This window comes from Melanerpes formicivorus, unplaced genomic scaffold (assembly GCF_026170545.1).
Source record: "Melanerpes formicivorus ecotype bairdi unplaced genomic scaffold, bMelFor1.0.p_v2 SCAF_105, whole genome shotgun sequence".
NCBI lineage: Eukaryota > Metazoa > Chordata > Aves > Piciformes > Picidae > Melanerpes > Melanerpes formicivorus.
Window position 1 is genome coordinate 1,452,521 of NW_027142457.1, and position 25,134 is coordinate 1,477,654.

The 25,134-nt window shown below is 48.8% G+C and overlaps 1 protein-coding gene across 3 annotated transcripts; it reads right to left on the reverse strand.

Moving 5' to 3' along the window:
* Positions 1-247: 247 nt before the first annotated feature.
* On the reverse strand, positions 248-22,997 carry LOC137455706 (DGAT1/2-independent enzyme synthesizing storage lipids-like). 3 transcript variants are annotated; one of them, XM_068166748.1, is made up of 8 exons: positions 22,717-22,997; positions 20,296-20,410; positions 17,564-17,894; positions 13,522-13,686; positions 8,487-8,680; positions 7,474-7,534; positions 4,925-5,064; positions 248-4,830 (listed from the first exon to the last, which is right to left on the reverse strand). In XM_068166748.1, exons 3-8 carry the CDS (start codon positions 17,889-17,891, stop codon positions 4,726-4,728), a joined length of 993 nt encoding a protein of 330 aa, XP_068022849.1. In that variant the 5' UTR covers positions 17,892-17,894; positions 20,296-20,410; positions 22,717-22,997; the 3' UTR covers positions 248-4,725. The 3 variants fall into 3 exon arrangements, with proteins under 3 accessions (XP_068022849.1, XP_068022848.1, XP_068022850.1); XM_068166747.1 differs by lacking the exon at positions 20,296-20,410 and having other exon boundaries at positions 22,717-22,996; XM_068166749.1 differs by lacking the exons at positions 20,296-20,410; positions 22,717-22,997 and adding an exon at positions 18,354-18,361.
* Positions 22,998-25,134: the final 2,137 nt, after the last annotated feature.

A 25,134-nucleotide genomic window follows, 5' to 3' on the forward strand; every position in this document is an offset into this window, starting at 1 on the left:
GGTTTTATATGGTAAGGAGACATTTTGATCAAAGGAGTGTCTGCAGAGCTGGCTCTGCCACAGCCAACACAGCTCCATGGTGGAAGGAGGAAGAAAAAAAACCCACTGGGTCAGCCTTGTGTAGGCAGCCTGATGTTAATTCCAAATGGCATCTTACCTTCCTGTAACGTTTCAGACACACACACTCCCAAGTGAGAAGTGCAGGCAAACACTTCTGCTTCAGGAAAAAAAAGCCAAGCCCTCTCCCTCGAGCTCCAAAGTTTATTACACTTTGGTGACCAATCTTCTGACACGAAGAGATCATTCTAACAACTCCCAAGCACTTCGGGAAGCGACAGATGGTGTGCGCCCGGCCTGTGCTGCGCCAGAACTCGAGGCAGTTAAGTGGTAGATTTGCAACCTTCTGTGCAAAACAGAATTACTCAAAATAAGGGGAGGGGGAAAAAAGTTAAAAATGAGCAAACAAGCAGATACAGAATACAGAATTAACCAGGTTGGAAGAGATCTTTGAGATCATCGAGTCCAACCCATCACCCAACAGCATCTAAGCAACTAAACCATGGCACCAAGCGCCCCATCCAGTCTCTTTGTAAATACCTCCAGGGATGGTGACTCCACCACCTCCCTACTGCAAAGTGTGGAGGCTGCTATTTGGTTTGGCTAGTTCTGAATTTATATATATATAAGACACTAACATCATTGATCTGTTGTAGAAATACATTCTGGTGTCAGAAGATGGAGCCAGACTCTTCTCAGCGCTGTTCAGTGCCAGGACAAGGTGCAAAGGGCACAAACTGGAGCACAGGAGGTTAGAAGTTAGAATCATAGAATTGTTAGGGTTGGAAGGGATCTCAAGGATCAGCCAGTTCCAACCCCCTGCCATGGGCAGGGACACCACACTAGATCAGGTTGCTCACAGCCACATGCAGCCTGGCCTTCAAAACCTCCAGGGATGAGGCTTCTACCACCTCCCTGGGCAACCTGTGCCAGTGCCTCACCACCCTCGTGGGGAAGAACTTCTTCCTAACATTCAATCTGAATCTAAACCATTTCTAATTTTGGTTCCATGTAAACATAAGGGAAAAAAACCAAATTCCTCACTTTGAGGGTGGTAGAGCAGTGGAACAGGCTGCCCAGAGAGGTTGTGGAGTCTCTCTCTCTGGAGACATTTCAAATCCCACCTGGATGTGTTCCTGGCTGATTCTCTCCAAGTCACCCTGCTCTAACAGGGGGGCTGGACAAGATGATCTTCAGAGGTGTCCCTTCCAACCCCACCACTCTGTGATTATCTTTGCTGCTGGCAAGGACCTTCACAGACATGAAGTGACATGAACCAAGCCAGTGAGTGACATCAGACTGCCTCATGGAGTTTCAGCAGAAACATTTTGGAGGATTATTTTACTTAACCCCAATTTCCGCGCTCCCACACCAATGGAGCAATTTCACACACTTCCAGGCCTGCTTTTTGGTCCTGTTAACTCTCAGGTGCAAAGAAAAATAACAGCAGGAAAGCAGCCTAGCATCTCTGATGGGCTTAACAGGGATTAACCACTGTGGAGCTAACACATCAAGTGTCCCCACAGCTGTAGCCTTCTCTAGAGTAATCGGATGAAGCAACGTAATGGTCCAGCAAACCCGGCACCGGATGAGCCACACCATTGTGTTGACAATGCTGATTAACTGCTCTGCCTTGCACTTGCAGTGATTAATTTCATATGAAAAGCAGCCTAATAATAGCTGTTCAAACTCAGCTCTGCTATTACACAACAGGACAGCAAATTGGACAGCAGGAGATCTGGGTCTTGCAGGCAGATAAGGAGAGAGAGCTGTCAGTACGGCAGTCAGTCTGTTTCTACTACCAAACAGCTTTTAACACCTGGACCCTGGCTATGCTGCTGGCATGAAGACACCAGGAATGCCTTTAGTTATCCAGAGATTAACCAGGGCCTGTCTCCTGCCCAACACCCAGTAAAAGGAAGCCTGGCTTATAACCTTGTCTCTCCCCAGGTCTGCCCCATTTTTCCATCGGATCAAGCACACAACCATCCACACCCCAAGTGTGCACAACCAAACCTTACCAGTCTGTGCTTGTGACACTTTCTGCTGTGCAATCTTAAAAGACACTGAAGTGTGGTACTGCTGAGGCTTCCTGCAGCACTGAATCCAACTACTGAAGCTCAGGTCTTGCTGTTTGTGTGACTTTTGTCCTTTAATCCACTGTTGTCTGAGTTGCTCTTCGTTCCTTCTGCAGCTTTGTTCCTTCCATCCCTCTACATCCACCAAGCAAGATCATCCTGGGTCACAGCATCTTCTTTACCATGAGGGTGCTGGAACACTGGAACAGCTTGCCCAGGGAGATAGTTGAGGCACCATCCCTGGAGATACTCAAGGTCAGGCTCGACAGGGCTTGATCTTGTTGAGGATGCCCCTGCTTACTGCAGAGGGGGCTGGACTGGAGAACCTTTGGAGCTCCCTTCCAACCCAGACCATTCTATGAGTCTCCATGCCATGCTTCTCAAGGGTATGCTCAAAAGCACTGAGGGCAGGCCATGGATCACCTCAGGTAGCTCAACCCCAGCACAAAGCCTCAGAAGCCTGTTCCAGGTGTCAGTTTTATTGGAAAGTTGTCTGCTTTACAGTTTTTTCCTTACTATATATAGAAATAAATAGGAAAGGTCTATACAAATATCAACACTTGAAGAGTAACAATACTGCCCCTCAGTCTTTAGAACCATCATTCAATACTTCCAGGGACAAAACTGCATCCAACAGACCATACAGTTAGTAAAACAAATTCCACAAACTCCCAGATCCCAAATGTCTCTGCTTGTGCCTTGCAGAACCCCAGAGTCTGATAGTTCTGTTACATGTATGGGATAGGTGCAGCTGCCTTGGAGGATTTCACACTAGGGGCTGAAGGACATTTTCCTCAGGAGGGACAGCAAAACCAAAGTCAAACTGAAGTGCTGCTCTGACACAGGAATGTAGGAATTGGGCATTATCACTTTTAATGCCACACTTAGTTAGCATCAGAGCTCTTTAAAACACCCTGATGAATCAGAAGAACACAACCAGGCCTCCAAGCAACCCTGAAGCCATTTCAGTCACTTCAGAAATGGGCTTTTTTGTAACATGATTCTTCCTCAGCCTCCAAGAGAGTCAATTGAACACCACACAAAATGCCTTTGATGGAATGTAACACCACAAAAGCAAGCCTGGGCCTTCTGTAAACTGCAATTTCTAGACTCTTGCCCAGAAAGTGATGCTTGCCTAACTGAGGGCATCACCCACATGCACTGTGAGCATCACTGATTTACACATTTTAAAGGGCACAAAGCATGGCTCAAATGGTGGGAGGGATGGAGCCTAAATGGAATACAAAGTTGGGTGGTTGAGTTCTTTGTGTGATTGGGTTTTAGGTAGTTGTTTGGGGGGGGTTTTTTGAAGCTCAACCCCCAACAACACTGAAAGAAGATTGTGCAACAGAGCACAAACCTCTTTTTGTCTTTCCCTTGAGGAATTTGTCCTCATCCCAAAACTAAAGAGCTCCCAGATGTTAATTTATGAACTGCAGATCAAACTTGCTGGCAATCAGAAGAAATATTTCAGATATTTCCTATTTGGATTAGGGGGGAAAAAAAACCCCAAAAAGCACAGGCTTTGGTTCAGAACAAGCAGAATACTATCACTTACTGGGAGTGCACAAAAGCCCAGGCCTGAAGCCCTTCCCTCTTCATTCCTTCCCCACTTCAGGAAAGCACAAAGGAATTCCCTCTCACCCCTGATTTAATAACTTAGATAAATAACTGTTTGAAGGCTCTGGGTGTTGAACAGTTCACAGACAGTTTCAGGCTCTTTGGGAATGGCTCTCCATGGTTTCCAAAGCACTACTGCTCTGTTGCACCCGTTTTTGTCTTTCCCTCACAACAAAGCTTTCTGACTCGCGTGACTAAGCAGTGCTCTCCTTTCCACTGCTCCAGGCTTAAGTGCTTGGCTCACTCTTCCAAAGGAGAATTTGTAGATCCACTGAGAACACCACAGGACAGCTCTCTGCTGAAGGGCAGATCTCCAAGATGGGTCAGCTTGGAACAGCAGCTCTGCTGTTGGGTTCTCATTCACCAGGGCTGTTTCCAGAACAAACTTCCTGGGTTCACAGCAATTCTCTGATCAATTTTCGCTCCTCCAAGCTCCTTCTGAGCTCCCCCAGTAAATCTAAATGCCATAACTAAGTTTTGCTGGTGTATCTAGAGGTTCTGCAGGCCACAGAACCAGTTCCCCAGCAGCACAAGACCTAGAGAAGGTTTTTATAAGTGCTGGGCAGCGTTTGTGTGGGCTGCAAAACCTGGGTCCAGTGATGCTGATCACGACGGGAAGGTTCTAGCTCTGCAGCAGATCTGACACTCAGGCTAAAGAGCAACCACAGGTGGGGGAAACAAAACCAAAAGACAAGAGACCATGTAGATGAAGACTTGCAGGGTCACTTCTGAAAAACACACTTTCAAGGTAGGAATGCACTTAGCAAAAACTAAGCTCTCAAATGGTTCAAAGTTTGGGTTCCTGAGCTCGGTACTGGAGAGAGGGAAGGGCAAGGGCAAGAGTTTTACATCTTCAGTTATACAGCAGTACCACAAGGACAGTATCTCAAACCTAGTATCAGAAGAATGAATAAGTTACAAATCTGACTTTAAGAACATTATAGCTAAAGAGCAGTTTGCTCAGAAGACCTTAATCATCTTTCTTCTGTGCCTGAAATCGTTCCATTAAAGCCCTAAATATATTTCCTGGTATTTTCTGGTGCTTCTCTATTAGAGCTTGGAGTGCTGCTTTGGTCTGCAAGGAAAGAGAAGAGTTGGGGGGTCAGATGAAGTCATCTCTGTGCTGTTCATACATTAAGACAATGTCTCTGTACACATGCACAGCTTACCTTTGCAGTCAGCTCCTCAGCAGTGACATTTGGGTCATATGGGATGGGCTCCCCGATGAACGTTCGCAGCTTGACCGGGAAGCCGCCGTACAGAGGAACTATGGGCAGCCTGATGCGCTCATAGAGAGTCCTCAGGATCCCTGAAGCCAAAAGAATCAGGGGGGAAAGCAGAAACAGGAAAATGGAGGGCAGAAAGGGGAGAGAGAAACCAAAACAGAAAGAGATTGGGATTATTGTGTGAAGCTTTTTCTCAGTACCTCTTACAAGTGCAACTGACTTGCCAGGTAATGCAGCCCCTGCCCCAGGTTCTCAAAGGACATCTCAGCTCAAGTGCTGCTCTACCCTTGACTGGCATTTCCTGAAAGCTGTGCTAATCACAGAGTCATAGGATGGTTTAGGTTGGAAAGGACCTTAAAGATTATCCAGTTCAAATCCCCCTGCCATGGGCAGGCACACCTCCCACTAGACCAGGTTGCTCAGGGTCTCATCCGACCTGGCCTTGAAACACCTCCAGGAAGAGGACATCCACAACTTCCCTGGGCAACCTGTTCCAGTGTCTCACCACCCTCAGTATAAAGAATTCCTTCCTAATCTCCAGTCTAAATCTCCCCTCCTCAAGCTTCAATTCATTCCCTCTCATCCTATCACTACAAGCCCTTGTGAGAAGTCCCTTCTAGGCCTTCTTGCAGGCACTCTGGTAGCTAACAGCAGACCAGTTTCCACTCTAACTTGGTATGAAAGCTCTCCTCCAAACAACAGATGCAAAGAGAAGAAAGGAGAAAAGCCCAGTAGCTGCCTGTATGAAGAGGAAGGGAACACTATGCAGTACAGGTTACAGTACAGTTGATTTTACAGCTTAGCCTAAGAAACTAGTGCTGGAAGAGTGCTCTGTTCAGTCCCACTGAGGTCTAGGGCATCAGAAATAGTCTTTATATTAGGTTTTGTTCAGATGATGAAGGGAACAAATTTTCCCCTAAATCTTATAAAGCTAAGAAAAAAGTGTTACCCCAGGGCTGCAGAAAGCCTGAGGAGGGGAAGTGTAGGCTGGATGTTACAAAGAAATTCTTTACAGTGAGGGTGGGGAGACACTGGAACAAGTTGCCCAGGAAGGTCATGGGTGCCCCCTCCCTGGAGGTGTCCTGGGCCAGGTTGGATGAGGCCTTGAGCAACCTGGGCTGGTGGAAGGTGGCAGGACATGTGGTGTGGAGGAGACTGGTCAGGCCCTTTCTGCTAGTAGTAAGTTGGGCAATATAAGCCCAGGAGGTTTAACACTAGTTGATCAGCAGGGATATGGGCATCCAATCAGCCCAGAGGTGAACCCTTCAGACATACACCCATCTCCTTGTGTGCTGGCTGGAAGACCCAAAGAGCTGAGAAAAGAGAGCAGGCAAATGGAAGGCTCTGTGAGGAACCACAGGTTCAGTGCTGAATAGTAAACCAAGTGCAGATTAAATACATTCCAAACCATTTCATGTTTATGTCCAGGCAGAGCTGCAAGCACAGAGCTTCAGGAGGACATTTAAAGATATTAGATGTCAGCTGCAGACTCCTGCTTGCCTCTTAGCAGGGCAGAAAACCTAAAGCTGGCTGAGCAGATAGAGGCAGAGAACAAAAGTGCTCTAAATCTATCTGCCTTTTTCTGGCTCCTATTTTCCTCTCCTTAGAGCTTCTGTGAAGGCAGACTGCTACGTGGAGCAGAGCTGAGATCAGTGCTAATGCTGATGTTAAACCCTAGTAACATCTCTGAACACTACCAGAGAGGAAAGCTCCAGAAACAAGGCTGGTGTCAAACCTCAAATGAATAGAATAGAACAGAACAGAATAGAATAGATCAGACCAGGCTGGAAAAGACCTTCAAGATCATGGAGTCCAACCTATCATCCAACACCATCTAATCAACTAAACCGTGGCACCAAGTGCCTCATCCAGTCTCGTCCTAAACACCGCTAGGGATGGTGACTCCACCACCTCCCTGGGCAGCACATTCCAATGGCCAGTCTCTCTTGCTGGGAAGAATTTCTTCCTAACATCCAGCCTAAACCTCTCCTGGCACAGCTTGAGACTGTGTCCTCTTGTTTTGGTGCTGCTTGCCCGGGAGAAGAGACCAAACCCCACCTGGCTACAACCCCCCTTCAGGTAGTTGTAGAGAGCAGTAAGGTCACCCCGAGCCTCCTCTTCTCCAGGCTAAGCAACCCCAGCTCCCTCAGCCTCTCCTCACAGGGCTGTGCTCCAGATACCCCTCCCCAGCTTTGTTGCCCTTCTCTGGACACATTCCAGCAACTCACCATCTTTCTTAAACTGAGGGGCCCAGACCTGGACACAGGACTCAAGGTGAGGCCTAACCAGTGCAGTGTACAGGGCACAATGACCTCCCTGCTCCTGCTGGCCACACTATTCCTGATGCAGGCCAGGATGCCATTGGCCTTCTTGGCCACCTGGTCACACTGCTGGCTCATGTGGGGATTGTGGGGGTTATTCCTACAGAGATAAACTAAATACCCAGGGAAAGATAAAACTAGAGGGAACAAATAAAACAGAAAATATCTTACTTATTCCTCCTAACGTCCTGACTCCTTCTCGGACATTTTGTGTAAACATAGGAATGATGGGCTAGGAGGGGGAAAAAAAATGAGGTAAGAATTTAACAAAGATAGCACCAAAAAAACTTCCACCTCACTTAAACCCCACAAGCAAGTTAATTTCAGAAGTGTTTCTCAGACAAGGACATCTAGAGAGCAAAATATTCTTAAGAGTTCTTCTGCAAGCTTCCGCTGGGAGGTTTCAAAGTGGAGAGCAGGATGAGACTTCAGGGAGTCACTGTTTCAGCAAGTCCATAATCCCCAAAGCAGTCCAGGATTCTACAACCTATGGAGCATTTAGGCCTCCCCTTGTCCAGCAGTGTTTGCAGAGTTGTGATTGAAGTGGTTAAACTCTTGTCTGATGTCTATGCTCCAAGGGAAGAACTGACAGGACTGGGACCCTAAACCCGTCTGATTCATCTCTGCCATGCTGACACAGGATGGGTCACAGTCAATACCTGTCCCATGATTTACTTCTGCTGCTGAATATTTGGAGTGGTGCTGAACATCTCAAGTTTTTAGTGCTGGTTTTGAACCTGGGATCTCAGAGATCATCTACTCCAACCCCTCAGCTAGGAACGCCCCTCAACCAGGCTTGGTTGCCCAAGGCCTCACCCAATCTGGCCTCAAACACCTCCAGGGAGGGGTCTGAAGGGTGTGAAGTGTCTGCTGGCTGTAAAATGGAAGAGTTCCTTTTAGAATGAAGCAAAGTTGAAGCAATATAAAAGAGGAAGGTCCTTATAAGGCTTTCAAGCACTGAGCCTGAGTCCTGTTTTACCTCTCCATCTCCTGACCGCATTATTCTGAGCTGACTCCAAAGCAACAACAAGAGTCTTGAAAAGTAGTTGTGGGAGCAAGCAGAGCACACTCATGCCATTCAGCAATGCAACACCACATGTATGATAAAGCAAACAGCTTCCCCTGGGAGAAACTTCTGCACAGCCAGCACTCTTTGCCTGTACCCCTTGTCCTGGCCCACCTACCACTTGTGCATCGATGGCCACCTGAGCGAAGCCCTTCCGATTGCCCCAGATGATTGTGTACATCTCGTCACTGAAGAGCGCCTCCCGAACGCCTCCCGGGGCAATGGCCAGCAGGGAGCCCTTCTTCAGAGCACTGACACACTCTTCTTTTGGTCCATGCATGACTCCATGTGCATCAAGTAGTATTTTAAAACCTGGAGGGTGGGATAATGAATGAGGACAGGTTAATTCATACTGCCACTGCGTGCAGATCCCCATCTCAGAACACAACAAACCTACCTGTCTGGGAAGAGTTGGAGGGGCTGGACTGGATGACCCTTGGAGGTCCCTTCCAACCCAGACCATTCTAGGATTCTATGACTTCTCTTTCTTGGAGATTCCCACTGAAGCAAACAACCATCACTGGAGGTGCCTAGGGAGGGACTGGATGGGGTTGCCTAGGGAGAGACTGGATGGGGTTGCCTAGGGAGAGCCTGGATGGGGTTGCCTAGGGAGAGACTGGATGGGGTTGCCTAGGCAAGGACTGGATGGGGTTGCCTAGGGAGAGACTGGATGGGGTTGCCTAGGGAGAGACTGGATGGGGTTGCCTAGGCAGGGACTGGATGGGGTGCCTAGGCAGGGACTGGATGGGGTTGCCTAGGGAGAGACTGGATGGGGTTGCCTAGGCAGGGACTGGATGGGGTGCCTAGGCAGGGACTGGATGGGGTTGCCTAGGGAGAGACTGGATGGGGTTGCCTAGGCAGGGACTGGATGAAGCACTCAGTGCCATGGTTTAGTTGATTAGATAGTGTTGGATGATAGGTTGGACTCAATGATCTCAAAGGTCTCTTCCAACCTGGTCTATCCTATCCTATCCTATCCTATCCTATCCTATCCTATCCTATCCTATCCTATCCTATCCTATCCTATCCTATCCTATCCTATCCTATCCTATCCTATCCTTATCAGCCACAGAGACACAGAACTGATCTAGCTGAGTTTGCCCCACCCCATAACAGACCTTCATTCTTTAACCCCAGGTTAACAAATGACTAGTTTGTTAGCCCAGCAGTCACTTCTTTGTCTCACACACATCCACTGAAGAAAAATCCATATCATAGTTAAAAAGATAGAAATCTGTCTTCCCTTACAGCCTGCATAAACTAAGGGCTTGGGAAGGAGAGTATGAGGCAGCATTCCATTAGTTTTAGTCTTAACTAAACTCTGATCTCTAACTAGTCTTTGTAGCTGCTGTGGGTATAATTACACCTGATTTGTATCTATACATAATTAAGATCTGCTCATAAACATGAGGGCAGAGCACAAGCTGCTCTGCACCTGTCTCACAGTGTCAGCTACCTGGTGATGGCAAGGGTGTCAGCAGTTTTCCCTGGTGGGCCTTTAGGACCACAGGGAGAGAGGAATCACTTAGGGCACTGAATGCAACCTTCCACAACTGTAGGTAACCACATTTCTGCAGAACACCTAATCCACATGCAACACCCTGTGTATGCACCAGACAAGAAGCCACAGCTCCTTTCCTCTGGGAAACTGCAGAAGGATTAGCAAGTGACCTTCTACAGAGGCTTCCCAGATGGCCCTAGGGAGCAGACCTGGCCCATACACAACTGCAGTCTCAGTCCTCAAGGCACTCCTTGGGAACAGGAGAATCCCTGTCTCCCTGAGCAGTACACAGCTACAGAAGAACTACAAACCATGGGAATGTGGGGGTTCTTGCTGTGACTGAACTCCAGTATTAAAGGCAAAAAAGCCACAGCACCATCTCTCATATCCCTCTGTCCCACAATGCAAGCAACAGAAGCCCACATAGCACTGATCAAGCATGAATTGAGACATGAAAGGAAGACAATGCTCAGCAGAAATCTCCAGGAGATCTCTTCTTAGGTTAGATTCCCTTCCCTAAGTTCTCAAGCTGTGTCTTTCAAGACTAAGCACTAGAGAGAGGATCCTTGACCCTCTGCAGGCTCACCCACACTTCCCCTCCCATTTCTCCTGCATAACTGAAACATCTTCTGGAAAGACATCCAGTTTAATCTGAACACTTGATCAAGACCAGGCAGTCTTAGTCCCAAGACAAACTTATGGCAGTCTTTCTGATCTGATCACAAGAGAAGCAGTGACCCAAGAACAGAGAGCCAGGCCTGGGCTGCCAGTCATAGATTATCCAGCAGATTATCTGGGCACTTTGGGTTTGTCTTCCCTCAACAACTAAATTCATCCACAGAGCCAGAGAATTATGTAGGTTGGAAGGGACCTCTGAAGGTCACCTAGTCCAACTTCCCACTCAAAGTGGGTCCAACTAGATCAGGCTGCTCAGGGCCTCACCCAGCAGAGTTTTGAAAGTCTCCAGTGATGGAGATTCCCCAACTTGTCTAGCCAAGCTGCTCAGGTGTCTGATCACCCTCATGCTAAAAGATCTTCCCACACATCTCCTAAACCTTGCCTGTGTTGCAACTTGTCTCTGCTGCTTCTCATTCTACTGCTGTGCACCTGTGAAAAGAGCCTCTGTCTCCTCTCCATCCTCCCAACAGGTGGCCAAGGACACCAGTAACCCCTTTCCCCACCCTTATCTGGTGCAGACCAAACAAATGCAGTCTCCCAGCCTCTCGTGCATTGTGTGCTCCAGGCCTGCACCCCTCCCTGAGCACGCCCTGGTGTGTCAATGTCTGTCCTGTGCTGGGGAGTCCAAAACTGAACCCCACACTGTGAGATGTGCTTGCACAGCTGCCAAGCCAAGGGAAGAAAAAAAACCCTCTTCAGCCAATCTGCTGGCTGCACTCATGGTAAAAAAGCCCAAGCTGCAGATCAGCTTCTCCGCTGCTAGGGCAAGCTGCCGACTCACACTCAGCTCCTTCTGGACTGCCAAAGTCCTTTCCTGCAAAGGACTTCTACTCAGAGAACTGTCACTTGGGATTGTTCCATCCCAGCTGCACAACTTCACACTTGCTTCTGCTGAAGTTTGGGACATTTGTGCCAGTTCATTTCTGTGAAGACACTCTGAAGAGGATCTCTAACCCTCAGCACATCAACTGCTCTCCCAGTTTGCTATCATCAGTGACTTTCCCCTCATCCAGGTGTGCAATGAAAACACCAAGCAGCTCCGCTCCCAGTATCAACCCCTGAAGAATGCCAGTAGAAACCAGCTGGCAGGCAGACACTGTACTGCTGAAGCCAATTCTTCTAGACCAGCCATTCAGCCAGATGCCTCTGCAATGCTACTCAGCAACATCTGGGGGACTCCTGAGGATGCTCACACCTAGAACTTTAGTTTAAAGCAGAAACAGAGAAAGCCAAAACAACCTCCCATTTGATAAACAACTGTGCACAAGTATTAACAGCTGCAGCATGGAGCCAAATCTACGTGATGAAATAGGTCCTGTTAGTCAGCTGTGTGCAAAAGATTGGATAAGCAAGTGACAAATCCCAGGCTGTTGGCAAAAGCAGTGGTAGAGGCAACACCATGCTGTTATCAGGCTGGAAAAGTTCAGCTTTCAGGGACAAGGCTGCAATAAAGCCATACTGGCCAAAGGCCAGGTTTGTGATAAGACTTGTTCCCACCAAAAGCATCAGCACACTAGAGAAGACTCCTGTAAACTCAGGAAATCAATTACAAGGCCAGAAACTGAGCTTGGGAAAAGAACTGGCTACTACTGTATCTCACACACAACCCAAACCCCTCAGGTAATTAGCTTCTCCAACCAGCAGTGTTTGTCACTGGGCTGTCCAGCCAAAACTTAACACACAAACTGCAGACACTTCTACAGCTTTCCTCCAAAGAAGATTCTACTTGTAAGTCTTCCTGGGGACAGGTTCCACTGCCCACCATACTCAGCTGGGTGGGATACAAAAAAGCATCCTCTCTCCAGGCTAATTCTGTCAGCTTTAACAGCACTGCTTCCAAAAAACTGATTTCTCAATTAGTTTACACTGCCTGTAGTAACAAAAAGAGAAACATCTCTCCAGTACCTGAAGGAGGCCTACAAGAAAGCTGGGGAGGGACCTTTCATAAGGACTTGCAGTGATTGGGTGAAAGGGAATGGATTGAAGCTTGAGGAGAGATTTATACTGGAGATGACAAAGAAATTCTTGACAGTGAGGGTGAGGAGACACTGCAACAGGTTGCCCAAGGAGGTGGTGGATGCCCCCTCCCTGGAGGTGTTCAAGGCCAGGTTGGATAATGCCTTGAGCAACCTGGGCTAGTAGGTGTCCCTACCCATGGCAGGGGAGCTGGAACTAGAATAGAATAGAATAGCTAGAACAGAATAGAATCATAGAATCAGCCAGGTTGGAAGAGACCTCAAAGATCATCAAGTCCAAGCTGTCACCCCATACTTCATGACTACTAAACCATGGCACCAAGTGCCACATCCAATCCTCTCTTGATCTTCCAACCCAAACCATTCTGTGATTCCATGATCTTACTGAAGTCTTTGCTACCAATTAATACAGAGACAATTGTTCCTCCTGTGATCTTGTTTCCAAACCAGGAAGGTGTTGCTCAGCCAGAAGCATGACCCATCCTTGCCTGGTCCAGCCTGTGAACTCCTTGTTTGTAAATGACAAGTTAGAAACAGCTGCACTTCAACACTTCCACTGTATTTGGCTTGAATGTCTGCTCTGAGAGCTGTGTTCCTGTGGCACAGCTTTTATTAATCATACTAGATGATCCCTGTGGTCCCTTCCAACCCTGACAGATACTATGATACTATGGAGGTGTTTAAGCCCAGGCTGGATGAGGCTCTGGGCAGCCTGATCTAGTGTGGGGTGTCCCTGCCCATGGCAGGGGGGTTGGAACTGGATGATCCTTGTGGTCCCTTCCAACCCTGACAGATACTATGATACTATGGAGGTGTTTAAGCCCAGGCTGGATGAGGCTCTGGCCAGCCTGATCTAGTGTGGGGTGTCCCTGCCCATGGCAGGGGGGTTGGAACTAGATGATCCTTGTGGTCCCTTCCAACCCTGACAGATACTATGATACTGTGTAAATACATAAGCAGAGTTCCCAAAGTGATTGCTCACAATGAAGTAGGGTTACCTGGTAACCTGAAGACAAAATGATCAGCTACTGCATAGCAGTATCTCTTCTTCTCTATCAGAAGTCTAGCCATGAAATAGATGCAGTCAGCAGGAGTAGCTCCATGATAGAACACAATAAGCCCTGGTCCTTCAGGAATGTTTTCAGTCCCATGAAGCTCATAACCTGTTAGGAGTCAAAGGCATAAAGGATGTCAGGTTTGGTACAGTGCTACCCCACAGAAACTAACCCATGGCAAGCTGGCAGAGTGACAATGATAGCAATTGATAGTAAGAGCAAAGCCACCACTAGAAAGTCAAGAGGTGACTTGTGGCATTTCCTGAGTTGCTTTCACAGGGAATTCAAGTTTTGTGTAAAGCAGAGGAGTCACACTGAAAGAAAGAACAAAACCCCCTGAGAACAAAACACTGCCTCCCTGTCTTAAACTGTATCATTTCTCCTGCAGTTCCCTGTCGTCAAGGCTGCTGAGTGCTCTGGATCAATGGCTCCAGAGACATCAAAATAAGGACTGGAGTGGTGAAACACAACATTTCAAGCTAGTATTTATTGAGAGTTCATTGCCACCAGGAACTGGTTAAGATCTGACATGCCAGCATCCCTTTACTTGACTCCTTTTACTCAGGGATGTGAAGCTTACCTTTGTTACTTCTCTCAGAGCTACAGCTGCTCCATTTTCCCAGCACTAAGTACTAAAAGCTACTGGGGGCTTCACATGTTTAATTACAACATACAAAAACCTCCCACACAAGTTTCTCACCGACCTTACATTTCTAAGGAAGTTAACAGTGCAGAATACATTCAGTTAACACAAACTACCCAAGCACATCATAGAATCAATAAGGTTGGAAAGGACCTCAGAGCTCATCAAGTCCAACCTGTGCTCCCAACACCTCATGACTACTAAACCATAGCACCAAGTGCCACATCCAATCCCCTCTTGAACACCTCCACCACCTCCCTGGGCAGCACATTCCAATGGCCAACAACTCTCTGGGAAGAACTTTCTCCTCACCTCCAGCCTAAAATGGTACAAAATGGATTCAGTTAATCCTGAGCAGTATTCTTGCAGCATCTTGTTTGGGGGAGGGTTAAATAAGAAAGACAATACAAAACAAAACAACAAAAACCCAAAGCCCAAAGCCTGTCACTTAATCAGGTCTGCAACTCCTATTCCATTATTACTTTTGTTAATGATGCTGCTCTTCTCCCTCTTGAGGGAGGAGGGCAAATTCAGACTGGCTATCAGGAAGAAATTCTTTCCAGTGAGGGTTGGAAGACACTGGAACATGTTGTCCAGAGAGGCCATGGATGCCCTCTCCCTGGAGGTGTTCAAGGCCAGGTTGGATGAGATCTTGAGCAAGCTGGGCTTGTGGAAGGTGTCCCTGCCCATGGCAGTGGGGTTGGAACTGGATGATCTTTAAGGTCCCTTCCAACCCAAACCATTCTATGAATCTATTTTCCTTTCTATACCTGTGGTGCTGCAAGACATTGCCAGGATATCACCTGCACATTCCCAGGTGACCACTAATGGTGCTCCAAAACCAGAATGACACCTATCTAGCACTGGTATGTGAAGTCAATGGGATCACACACACCAGTCTGGAGCTTTCTGAGTGTGGGGTTATTTATGGTTGGGTTTATACTCAAGATGAAAAGTTCTTCTTAGGATACATTGGTTAGCAAAGTGTGTGTGTGTGGGGTGGGGGGGAAAACCCAATCACAAAACATTGCCTTCTTTAGGAAGAGAAGTGTATAGAGAATGTGGAAGCAGCTGGCAGGGCAGAAGGAAGCCAATGAGAGACTGGGTCAGACTTTTTTCCTGTGTAAATAAAAAGTTAAACCTTACAAAAAGGAAAAGTTACACAGAATGAAAAGAGCCAAGGCCTTAAATCATTCTCTTATGGGGGGAAAAAAAACCCACCCAAAGTAAATACCTTTTTATTGTGAAGTGAGCATTTAAAGCTCTTTGATGTAGCTGTTGATTTTGGTCTAGTGTACTTTGCCAGATTTGAAAGTTACATCTTAGTCTTACAAAGCCTATCTGATACAGCCCCTGCACCATCTGGGTATCAAAGCCTTGAAAACCTGCTTCCCTTTGACTGGAGAACAAATAGAGATGATTTTCAAGAAGGATTTGTTCCTTATGTAAATTGCTCTTAAACATCTCTCTCTCCTTTAGCTGCATTGAGACTGAATGGTTCTGAAAGAGGCTTGTGATTTCCCCAGAAAGGAGAAGGCAAATCATTTATTAAGCCTCTCTTTATGTGAGAAATAATAGCAGAAGGACAAGGAGCAGAGCCCTTAGTTTTGATAGAGAGTAGCTGTCAGAAATCCAGAGAAAGAAAAGGAAAAAAGCAGGGATCTGTAACAGTTCTGAGCTCTAAGCAGCAACTATTGCATGAACTAAGTGCTCCTTTTAGCCATCACTTGGCATTGTGTGGTAAAAGACTGCTTAAGTGCAAGCCAAGGATGCTGACACGCTGGCTGCCAGGGGACCGGCATTCACCTCCAGTGCTCATATCCTGGCTCTGAAATAATGGATCCAATTTTTAGCAGAGCAAACTCTGCAGGTCCTTTTGGAATGAGGAAATCCAGGAGCAAGGAGGAAAAGGAAAACAAAACTAAAGTCAGCAATTAAAAACAAAACCCAAAAGGCCTAACTATATCTTTATGCAACTGGATGAAAGACCTCAGCTGGTAGCAGCAAAGGAATAAATGCCTCAGACAAAACATTTTCCATCCTGTCCTGGGCTTGGCTGGGGTAAAGGTAATTTTTCCTCACCAGTGGCTGGTATGAGGTGATGGTTTGGGTTTGTGCTGGAAACACTGCTGATAGCACAGGGATGTTTTAGCTGTTGCTGAGCAATGCTTGCACAGAGTCAAGGCCTTTGCTACTCCTCACACCACCTCACCAGTGAGTAGGCTGGGGGTGCACAAGAAGCTAGGAGGGGACACAGGATTTTCTAACTCAGGGGGTTGTTTAGCCGGGAGAAGAGGAGGCTCAGGGGTGACCTCATTGCCCTCTACAACTACCTGAAGGGAGGCTGTAGCCAGGTGGGGGTTGGTCTCTTCTCCCAGGCAACTAGCACCAGAACAAGGGGACACAGTCTCAAGCTGTGCCAGGGGAGGTTTAGACTCGAGGTGAGGAGAAAGTTCTTCACCGAGAGAGTCATTCGTCATTGGGATGTGCTGCCCAGGGAGGTGGTGGAGTCACCATCTCTGGAGGTGTTCAAGAGGGGATTGGATGTGGCACTTGGTGCCATGGTTTAGTCCTGAGGCCTGTGTTGATAGGTTGGACTCGATGATCCTCAAGGTCTCTTCCAACCTTAGTTATACTGTGAGACTGTGATACAGCTGGGACAGCTGGTCCCAACTAACCAAAGGGGAGCTTGGACTAGATGACCTTCAGAGCTCCCTTCCAACCTACTTAATTCTCTGGCTCTGCGGATGACTTTAGTCTATTGAGGGAAGACAAACCCAAAGGGCCCAGATAATCTGCTGGATAATCTCTTCCCTGACATTCCAGCCCACATGACATCATGCTCAGCATGTCAGGCTGGGGGGGAAGATGAAGGGAAGGGGAGAACATTACAAGTGATGGCATTTGTCTTCCCCAGTATCTGTCATGCATGATGGAGCTGGCTGAACTGCCTGCTCACGGGAAGTGGTGAATGAATTCCTTGTTTGGCACTCCTGCTGTGCATGGCTTTTGCTTTACATATTCAGCTGTCCTTATCTCAACCCACAAGCCTTCTCACTTTCTCCCTTCTGATTCTCTCTCCCATCCCATCTGGAGGGAGTGAGTGAGCAGCTGTAGGGGGCTGAGCTGGCAAGCCAGGGTTAAAGCCCATCCAAGAAAGTCTCAGTGGCTTTTTTTCCTCTGAAGCACCACTGGCAGTCATTGAGAAAATGAATGAAAAAACCAATGGCCTGGATTTTCAATTTCCTGCAACAGCAGCAACAAGCAGGTAGAAACTGCTAACTCTGAAAGCTAAAGCAGGAAGAGGAGCTTCAGCAGCTTGCAATGTCAGATCTTGCTTACCATGCCATATTCTTCCATGTCCATCCCATAGGGTAGCCAACATTTGTTTTCCACCAGCCCAAAAGTCATGGGAATAAGCTTCCTTTAGTTCATTCTTCCTTTTGTAAATATGGAGAAGGAGAATGGAAGTATAAAAGAGGATGATGATACTTCCTGGAAGTATAAAGACTACTGCCAGTGGCAAAAGCACCCATAGAAGGTAGACTGCATAACTCAGATAGTCTTCAATGTGCTCCACGCCAGTCCATTCTCCCAGGATGTAAGTCAGGCAGGTCAGGTAGGACATGGGCATCGGTCCTGCAGTACAGGATTCATTTCCACCTATCATCTCCTGGTTGATTGAAAACAGAAACCAGCAGATTAAGAAAAAAAAATAAAGCTCCTTCAACCCCACAGGCCTGCCTGTACTCTTCAGTCATGGCAAATTCCTCTCTGCTGCGTTTTATTCACATCCCCCTCACCCCACGCCCCAGCAGCACCTCTTCGAAAGGGAACGGTTCACACAGCAAAACTTTCACTTCATTTTCTTCAGCCCTTTCCTTTTGTGCAATGGAAATGCTGACAATTCTAATTGAGAAAGGGAATGCCATTGTTTCATCCCAGGCTAAGATCCTTATCTCATTACACACTGCTCAACTGATGCAGATCCAGATGTGTGATGTCACCAACACCCACTGCCACCTCATTTTCTGTCTTCAGAGAGCTGCATTGATTAGGTTCACACAGCACACTCCAAACCCTCTTCCAGGCACTAACTACAATCTCAAATCCAGTGCTATAAAATACCTACTGGACACTTTCATTATCCATAAGCACAGGATGACTCAGGAGGAAGATGGCCAAGCAGAGAGACCTCTAACTGTACCTGGAAACTCACAGAGAGCAAAACACTGAGCCCCAGAGCACAACACTGAGAGGCAATGGAAAGGACAAGGAAAAGGATCATGGAAAATGCTCCAGAAGTTTTAACAGCTCTGGCTTCACCTTGTCTGTTTTAAAGAATCTCTTCTCCAGCACCAGCTCCTACAAAGTTTCAGGGCTAGACTTCTCTGAGCTGTTTCACAGACTTACAGAATAGATCCATAGAATGGTTTGGGTTGGGAAGGACCTTAAAGATCATTTAGCTCCAGCCCCACCACCATGGGCAGGGACACCTTCCACTAGACCTGGCTGCTCAAGGCCTCATCCAACCTGGCCTTGAACTCCTCCAGGGAGGGGGCACCCACTACCTCCCTGGGCAACCTGTTCCAGTGTCTTCCCACCCTCACTGGAAAGAATTTCTTCCTAATATCCAGCCTCAATCTCCCCTCCACAGGCTTTCTGCAGCCCTGGAGTAACACTCTTCTTAGCTTTGTAAGAATTAGGTGGAAATCTGTTGCTCCCTTCATCATCCAAACATGGCAAAACCTGTACACATGGCTATCTGCAGTTCTAAACCAACATAAATATCTTGGTGGAGAAAAGTTTTCCTAGACTAGAAGAAAGTGATCCTAGTCTAGAATAAACTTTTGGTCAAGATTTGAAGTAACTCTTAGTCAGGAGTGGGAATAAGAGCATGTTCCAACTATAGTAACACAGGCTTGTGGAGAGAAATGGCTTAGGAAGTGTAGTTTCTGGGAGAAGCCAAGCTTGGGGTTGGTGGGGTTTGGGTTTTGACTGAAAGCTGATTTACAGCAGAGTTCCTACGCCTAGACAGACACGTGCCTACTCCTCCTTTAGTCTTGCCCTGTCCTTGTGAGCAGCCAAGGGACTGAAAATCAGGAGATTGTTTTGCTAACACCATCAGAACCCCAATGACCACAAAAACTAGGAAGGAGAGCAGCTGTACTCCACATTTGGTAGGAGATACTGAAATGTGTACTAGAGCAGAACTCATTCACTTATCTCTCCATCCCCCCCTCCCCATTCTGACAGAGCAAGGATGTTCCTTTTCCTTCTGTCTGAGATTGGCCTCTAGCCACCTTGCTCAAGGTGACTCCTATTAAGAAGAAGAAAGCTGACCCTGTGACAAGGACTTTGCTCTCACAACCCATGCCTGTTCCACCAATTCAGGCTTACAGCAGTTTGCTCCTCAGCATGTCCTTGGGGCCAGTGTTGAGGAGCAGCTGATAATCCTCGGTGCTGTGCAAGCACGTAGCATCAGCGACATGCACTTCACTGATTTCATGCAGGTGTGCTTGGGGGGGTGAATTAGGGGGGGAAGGACAGGAGAGAGAGACCTGTGGGAGAGCAAGGGAAAGCTCTTTCTCATTCCAGTTGCCAGAGCCGAACTCCAGAACCTGTCAGGCAGCAAACACCCACAGCAAGGACCAGAAACACAGCTCGTGAGACCAAGCAGGATTTAGGAGTAGCATCAACACTACAATATTTATCAGATTGGTACATCTGGACTTCTCCAGTGGATCCACCTACTAGCTGGAGAACAATATGGAGCAGGGGTTATGGCACAGAAACACTTTTCAAAACCCAAGGGGTGATTACAGAGCTTTAGAGATTGCTCAAAATTATACAGCTCTTAAAGCCTCCTTACAATTGTTCTCTCCTGCCTACTGCCTCTTAAATTGCTTATGGCTTTCTCCAGACACAAAATCCTCAGCAAGTACATTTAAAGTCCTGTCCACACACGTCAGCCTTGCAAAATGCTACTTGTCCTTTGCCTCTAATGGTAGATGCAAGACCTCAGATGCAATCACCACAGTTTTATAACTTCACCTGCACAGCTATGCACTCACCTGTAGTAGGAATGAAAATCTGACACCTTCTTTGCTGCCAGGCACAGAGGACACAGCTGAAGCCCTGCCTTCTCCCAGGGACAGCCAACTCCACACTGAATAAGAGTTTCCTCAGCTTGGAGAGAATCACAAAATGGTATCTATTGGAAGGACTCACTGCACAGCACTCAGCCGATCTCTTGCTCACTAAGAAGTCAGATCAGGCTGCTCAGGGACAGGGCCAGTCCAGTTTGTAACATTGCCAAAGGATGGAGATCCCACTGCATCCCTGGGGCCCTAATCCAGTGCTTGACCACCCTCATGGTGAAAATGCTTTTCACAGACTCATAGAATGGCTTGGGTTGGAAGGGACCTTCAAGACCATCTAGTTCCAACCCCGCTGCCTGGGACCTCCCACCAGCCCAGGCTGCTCAAGGCCTCATCCAGCCTGGCCTCGAACTCCTCCAGGGAGGGGACATCCACGACCTCTCTGGGCAACCTGTTCCAGTGTCTCACCACCCTCTTTGTAAACAATTTCTTCCTAATCTCCAGTCTACATCTCCCCTCCTCAAGCTACAACCCATTCCCTCTCATCCTATCACTACAAGCCCTTGTAAAATGTCCCTCACCAGCCTCCTTGTAAGCCCCCTTCAGGAACTGCAGGGCTGTAACAAAGCCTTCCAGGAGCTGTCCTTTCTCCAGGCTGAACAGCCTCAACTCTCTTTACTCTACTTTCCTTATTCCAGCTAAAATTCCTCTTACTGCAATGTTTGCCTGTTGCCTCCCATCCCTTTGCTGAGACCCTTAAAGGACTTCTTGTATTAACAGCCCCCAGTGACACAGTTCCTGTTGTGCAGTTCTAATTAAACATTTTCCCTTTAAGCTCAACTTCCCTACAGAGCAGCTTGTATTTATTTGCCTCAGATGAAAAAGATGCAGCTCCTCATTTGCCTAATTACAGCACACACTGACTTGTGAAGGCTCTGCTCTGACAGGGAGGTGCAAACAAAGCTATCAGACAACTCCTTTCACTGGCTTCTAGCAGATGATCCAGAAAAATCCTGAACTAAACTACAACAGTGGTCTCCAGCTGCAGCCAGCAGAGCCTAGGAGAGCTGAACCCCTCCTGATCCTGTTAGGAGCACCAGTTATGGAGAATAGAATAGAGTAGAGTAGAGTAGAACCGAAACGAACCGAACCAAACCAGGTTGGAAAAGACCTCAGAAATCATCGAGTCCAACCTATCATCCAACACCATCTGATCAACTAAACCATGGCACCAAGCACCCCATCCAGTCTCCTCCTAAACACCTCCAATGATGGTGATTCCACCACCACCCTGGGCAGCACATTCCAATGGGCAATCACTCTCTGTGCAGAATTCCTTCCTAACCTCCAGCCTAAACCTCCCTTGGTGTAGCTTGAGACTGTGTCCTCTTGTTCTGATGCTGGTTGCCTGGGGGAAGAGACCAACCCCCTCCTGGCTACAACCTCTCTTCAGGTAGTTGTAGAGAGCAAGAAGGTCTCCCCTGAGCCTCCTCTTCTCCAGGCTAAGCAACCCCAGCTCCTTCAGCCTCTCCTCCCAGGGCTGTGCTCCAGACCCCTCCCCAGCTTTGTTGCCCTTCTCTGGACACCTTCCAGCAACTCAACATCTTTCCTAAACTGAGGAGCCCAGAACTGGACACAGGACTCCAGGTGTGGCCTGAGCAGTGCTGAGCACAGGGCAGAATGACCTCCCTGCTCCTGCTGGCCACACTGTTCCTGATGCAGGCCAGGATGCCCTTGGCCTTCTTGGCCACCTGGGCACACTGCTGGCTCCTGTTCAGCTACTGCCAGCCAGTATCCCCCGGGTCCCTTTCTGCCTGGCTGCTCTCAGCCACTCTGACCCCAGCCTGTAGCACTGCAACACCTAATGCTGCAAACCACACGACGTCAGCATAAGAAATGTGTAAGTGGAACCTCTGGGGAACGTTCCAGTCCAAACTACAAAGGGACTGCAAAGCACCAGAATCAGCAATGCCACCAAAACCACACACAGAAAGAACAAGAAGACCCAGCAGGCCCTGATAATCCTGCTAATGGCATCTGCAACTGGAGCCATCCTGGAAGTCAGAGGGTGGTTGTGTCCTTGCTTTGAAGCGAGCCGTGGCCTGCTCCTTGCCTCCGGGACAGCAACACCGTGGCGCCTTCTGCAGGGGGCTGGAGGGGGGTCGAGCTTCTTCTGACAAGCAGGACACGACCCGAGCCCGGCTGCCCCAGTTAAGCCCCCGCCGGTCTGCCCGGCTCCCGCCGCTGCTCTCCCGCACCGCGCTGCGGCCGCAGCTCCTGTCCCGGCGGTAACTACAGCCGGGCCCCAAGCTCGCCGACGGCCAAGGCAAAGCCACCTCCCGCTCGGGGACCGGACGGGGACCCTCTTCACCCGGCCCGGCAGCGCCCGCTCACCTTCCCGTGGCGGTGGCGGCTCCGGTTCCAGCCCCGCGTCCGTGCCGGGGCCTGGTTTTACTTCTCCGCCCGCCGCCCCCGCAGAGGCCGGGTGCCCGCGGGGCGGCCAGGCTAGGGCGGCTCCCCGCGGCGGGGCGGAGGCGCGAGAGCACCGTGCCGCCGGCAGGCGGCCACGGAACAGGCGGGGGGCGGCGCGGGGGACGCAGAAAGACCGAGGGCGGCGGAGGGGAGCAGAGGCGGAGGAACTTCGCGGCGCCGGGGGCGCGGGAGCCGCCCGGACCGTGTCCGCCGCGCACCGCCCGGCACTTCCGGCAGCAGAGGGCCGAGCACCGCTAGGGGGCACCGCGAGGTGTCGCGCCCCCGCGCGGCGGGGCCGGGCAACAGCAGCCGGCCAGGAGCTGGGGAGGGCTGGGCAGTTGTGGCGTATGCCTTGTGTCCCGTCCTAAACCTTCCGCTGCTGCAGGGCTGAGGTGCCCTGGCGTGTGCCTGGTGTCCTGTCCTAAACGTTCCGCTGCTGCAGGGCTGAGGTGCTCTGGTGTGTCCCTTGTGTCCTGTCCTAAACCTTCCGCTGCTGCTGGGCTGAGGTGCCCTGACGTGTGCCTTGTGTCCCGTCCTAAACGTTCCGCTGCTGCAGGGCTGAGGTGCTCTGGTGTGTCCCTAAACCTTCTGCTGCTGTTGCAGCGACATGCTCCACGACCGTGCTCCCCCTATGCACTTGGAAGAAACGGCTTCTGCGCATTCACCGCGCTGCTTCTATCGCCAGGGTGGTTGTAAGCCATCTCTCCGGACTGCAGGCATGGCATTCCGGCTGTAATCCCACTCGTCCAGCTCCCCCAGTAAGCACCAGCGCGGCTCCTGCCCGCAGGTGATGTTGCAGAGACTTCGCAGTTGATGTGAGGTTCTGAGGCTCAGGTATCTCTGGCTGGCTGTCAGCCTTGGGGGATTCCTGAATCTGTGTACGAAGGAAAAAGAAAAATCCATGTAAGAAATGAGGGGCACTGCAGTTACACCAGATACACCGCTTCACATAGCTACCCTGCCGGCTGGACTGAAATACAACGGCCAGGAGCTGTGCCCTCAACACCAAGTGAGATCAACCCAGCCCTCATAGCCAAGTGAGATCAACTGTGCCAGAAGTGCCTGCCAGCTCTTTCAGATCCTTGCCTGTCACCCTTTCTAGACTGTCTCTGCCATTTACACCATCTGCCTGTGCAGCTCCTGTGCTTGCTCAGTTGTCCACCTAACTGCAGTTGCACTTTTGCCCAATTAACTTCTTTTTCCAGTGTTACCAGTAGGATGTTATCCCAATGCAAAAATCTTCCAGTTGGAGCTGGATCCATCTTACATACAAGAAGTTAAGAAGTGGGATTTCTTTACTGCTTCACTGGGCAAACAAGCCAAGATACTCTTAAGTGCTGCTTATGTTTTGAGGCAGGCACAGCTGAGTAATTCCTTTTCATTAGAAAATAATAATAATCCAAAACCACTCACATTTTGCAGTCAGAGTTTTGTCTGTCACTTTGAGACCACAGAAAATACTCTTTTAAGACAACTGTGACAGAAGACAGCTAATAGATACGCATTTTTACTCCAGCTGCAGATAATAGAGGGGTGCTGCTGCAAGATGGAATAGTCCAGGAAAGAAAACTTGTTGGGCAAATTGTCAGCAGATGTCTGAGGTCTGCAAGATGTTGGCTGAGATCCCTGCTTTGAAAGAAAATCAGGGCTCTGTGATCACCCAGCCCCTACCCAGCACCAGTGCTCTGAGCTGCAGCACAGCCTCTCGCCCTGGGTCTTGGAGAGGACTTTGAGAGGTTGTGCAAATTCAGATTGAAGTGTTTTAACTGATCATAGACTGGATTCAGTTGGAAAAGACCTTTCAGATGATCAAGTCTAGCTGTTAAACCAGCACTATCAGGTCACCACTGCACCAAGTCCCTCAACACCACATCTACATGGCTGTGAAACCCCTTCAGGGATGGAGACTCCACCACTTCCCCAGGCAGCCTGTTCCAGAGCTTGACAACCCTACTGGGGAAGAAATTGTTCCTCATGTCCAACCTAAGCCTCCCCTGGCACAACTTGAGGCCATTTCCATTCTTGTCATATCACTGATTACTTGGGAAAAGAGACCATCACCCACCTCATTCCAACCTCCTTTCAGGCAGTTGTAGAGAGTGAGATCTTCCCTCAGCCTCCTGTTCTCCAGGTCGAACCACCCCAGTTTCCTCAGCTGCTCCTCACAAGCCTTGTGCTCCAGATCCTTCACCAGCTTTGCTGCTCTTCTAACGTGCTTGGAAAATAGGATAGTCAGAGGGTGCTGTCTAGTCCTTCTGCATAGCTTCTCAAAACAAAAGAGAAAGCTTGCAGATTCTGCTTGCTCTCAATTCCTCTTGCTTCTTCATCTGTGTCCATTTC

Excerpts from the sequence above, each read along its gene's own strand:
- LOC137455706 (XM_068166748.1), bottom strand. The coding sequence starts at position 17,891 with ATGATAGGTGGAAATGAATCCTGTACTGCAGGACCGATGCCCATGTCC. Across the intron at positions 5,065-7,473 it reads CAGGACGTTAGGAGGAATAA|GGATCCTGAGGACTCTCTAT; the intron begins GTAAGATATTTT and ends TTTTGGCTTCAG. Across the intron at positions 4,831-4,924 it reads CTGAGGAGCTGACTGCAAAG|ACCAAAGCAGCACTCCAAGC; the intron begins GTAAGCTGTGCA and ends CTTTCCTTGCAG.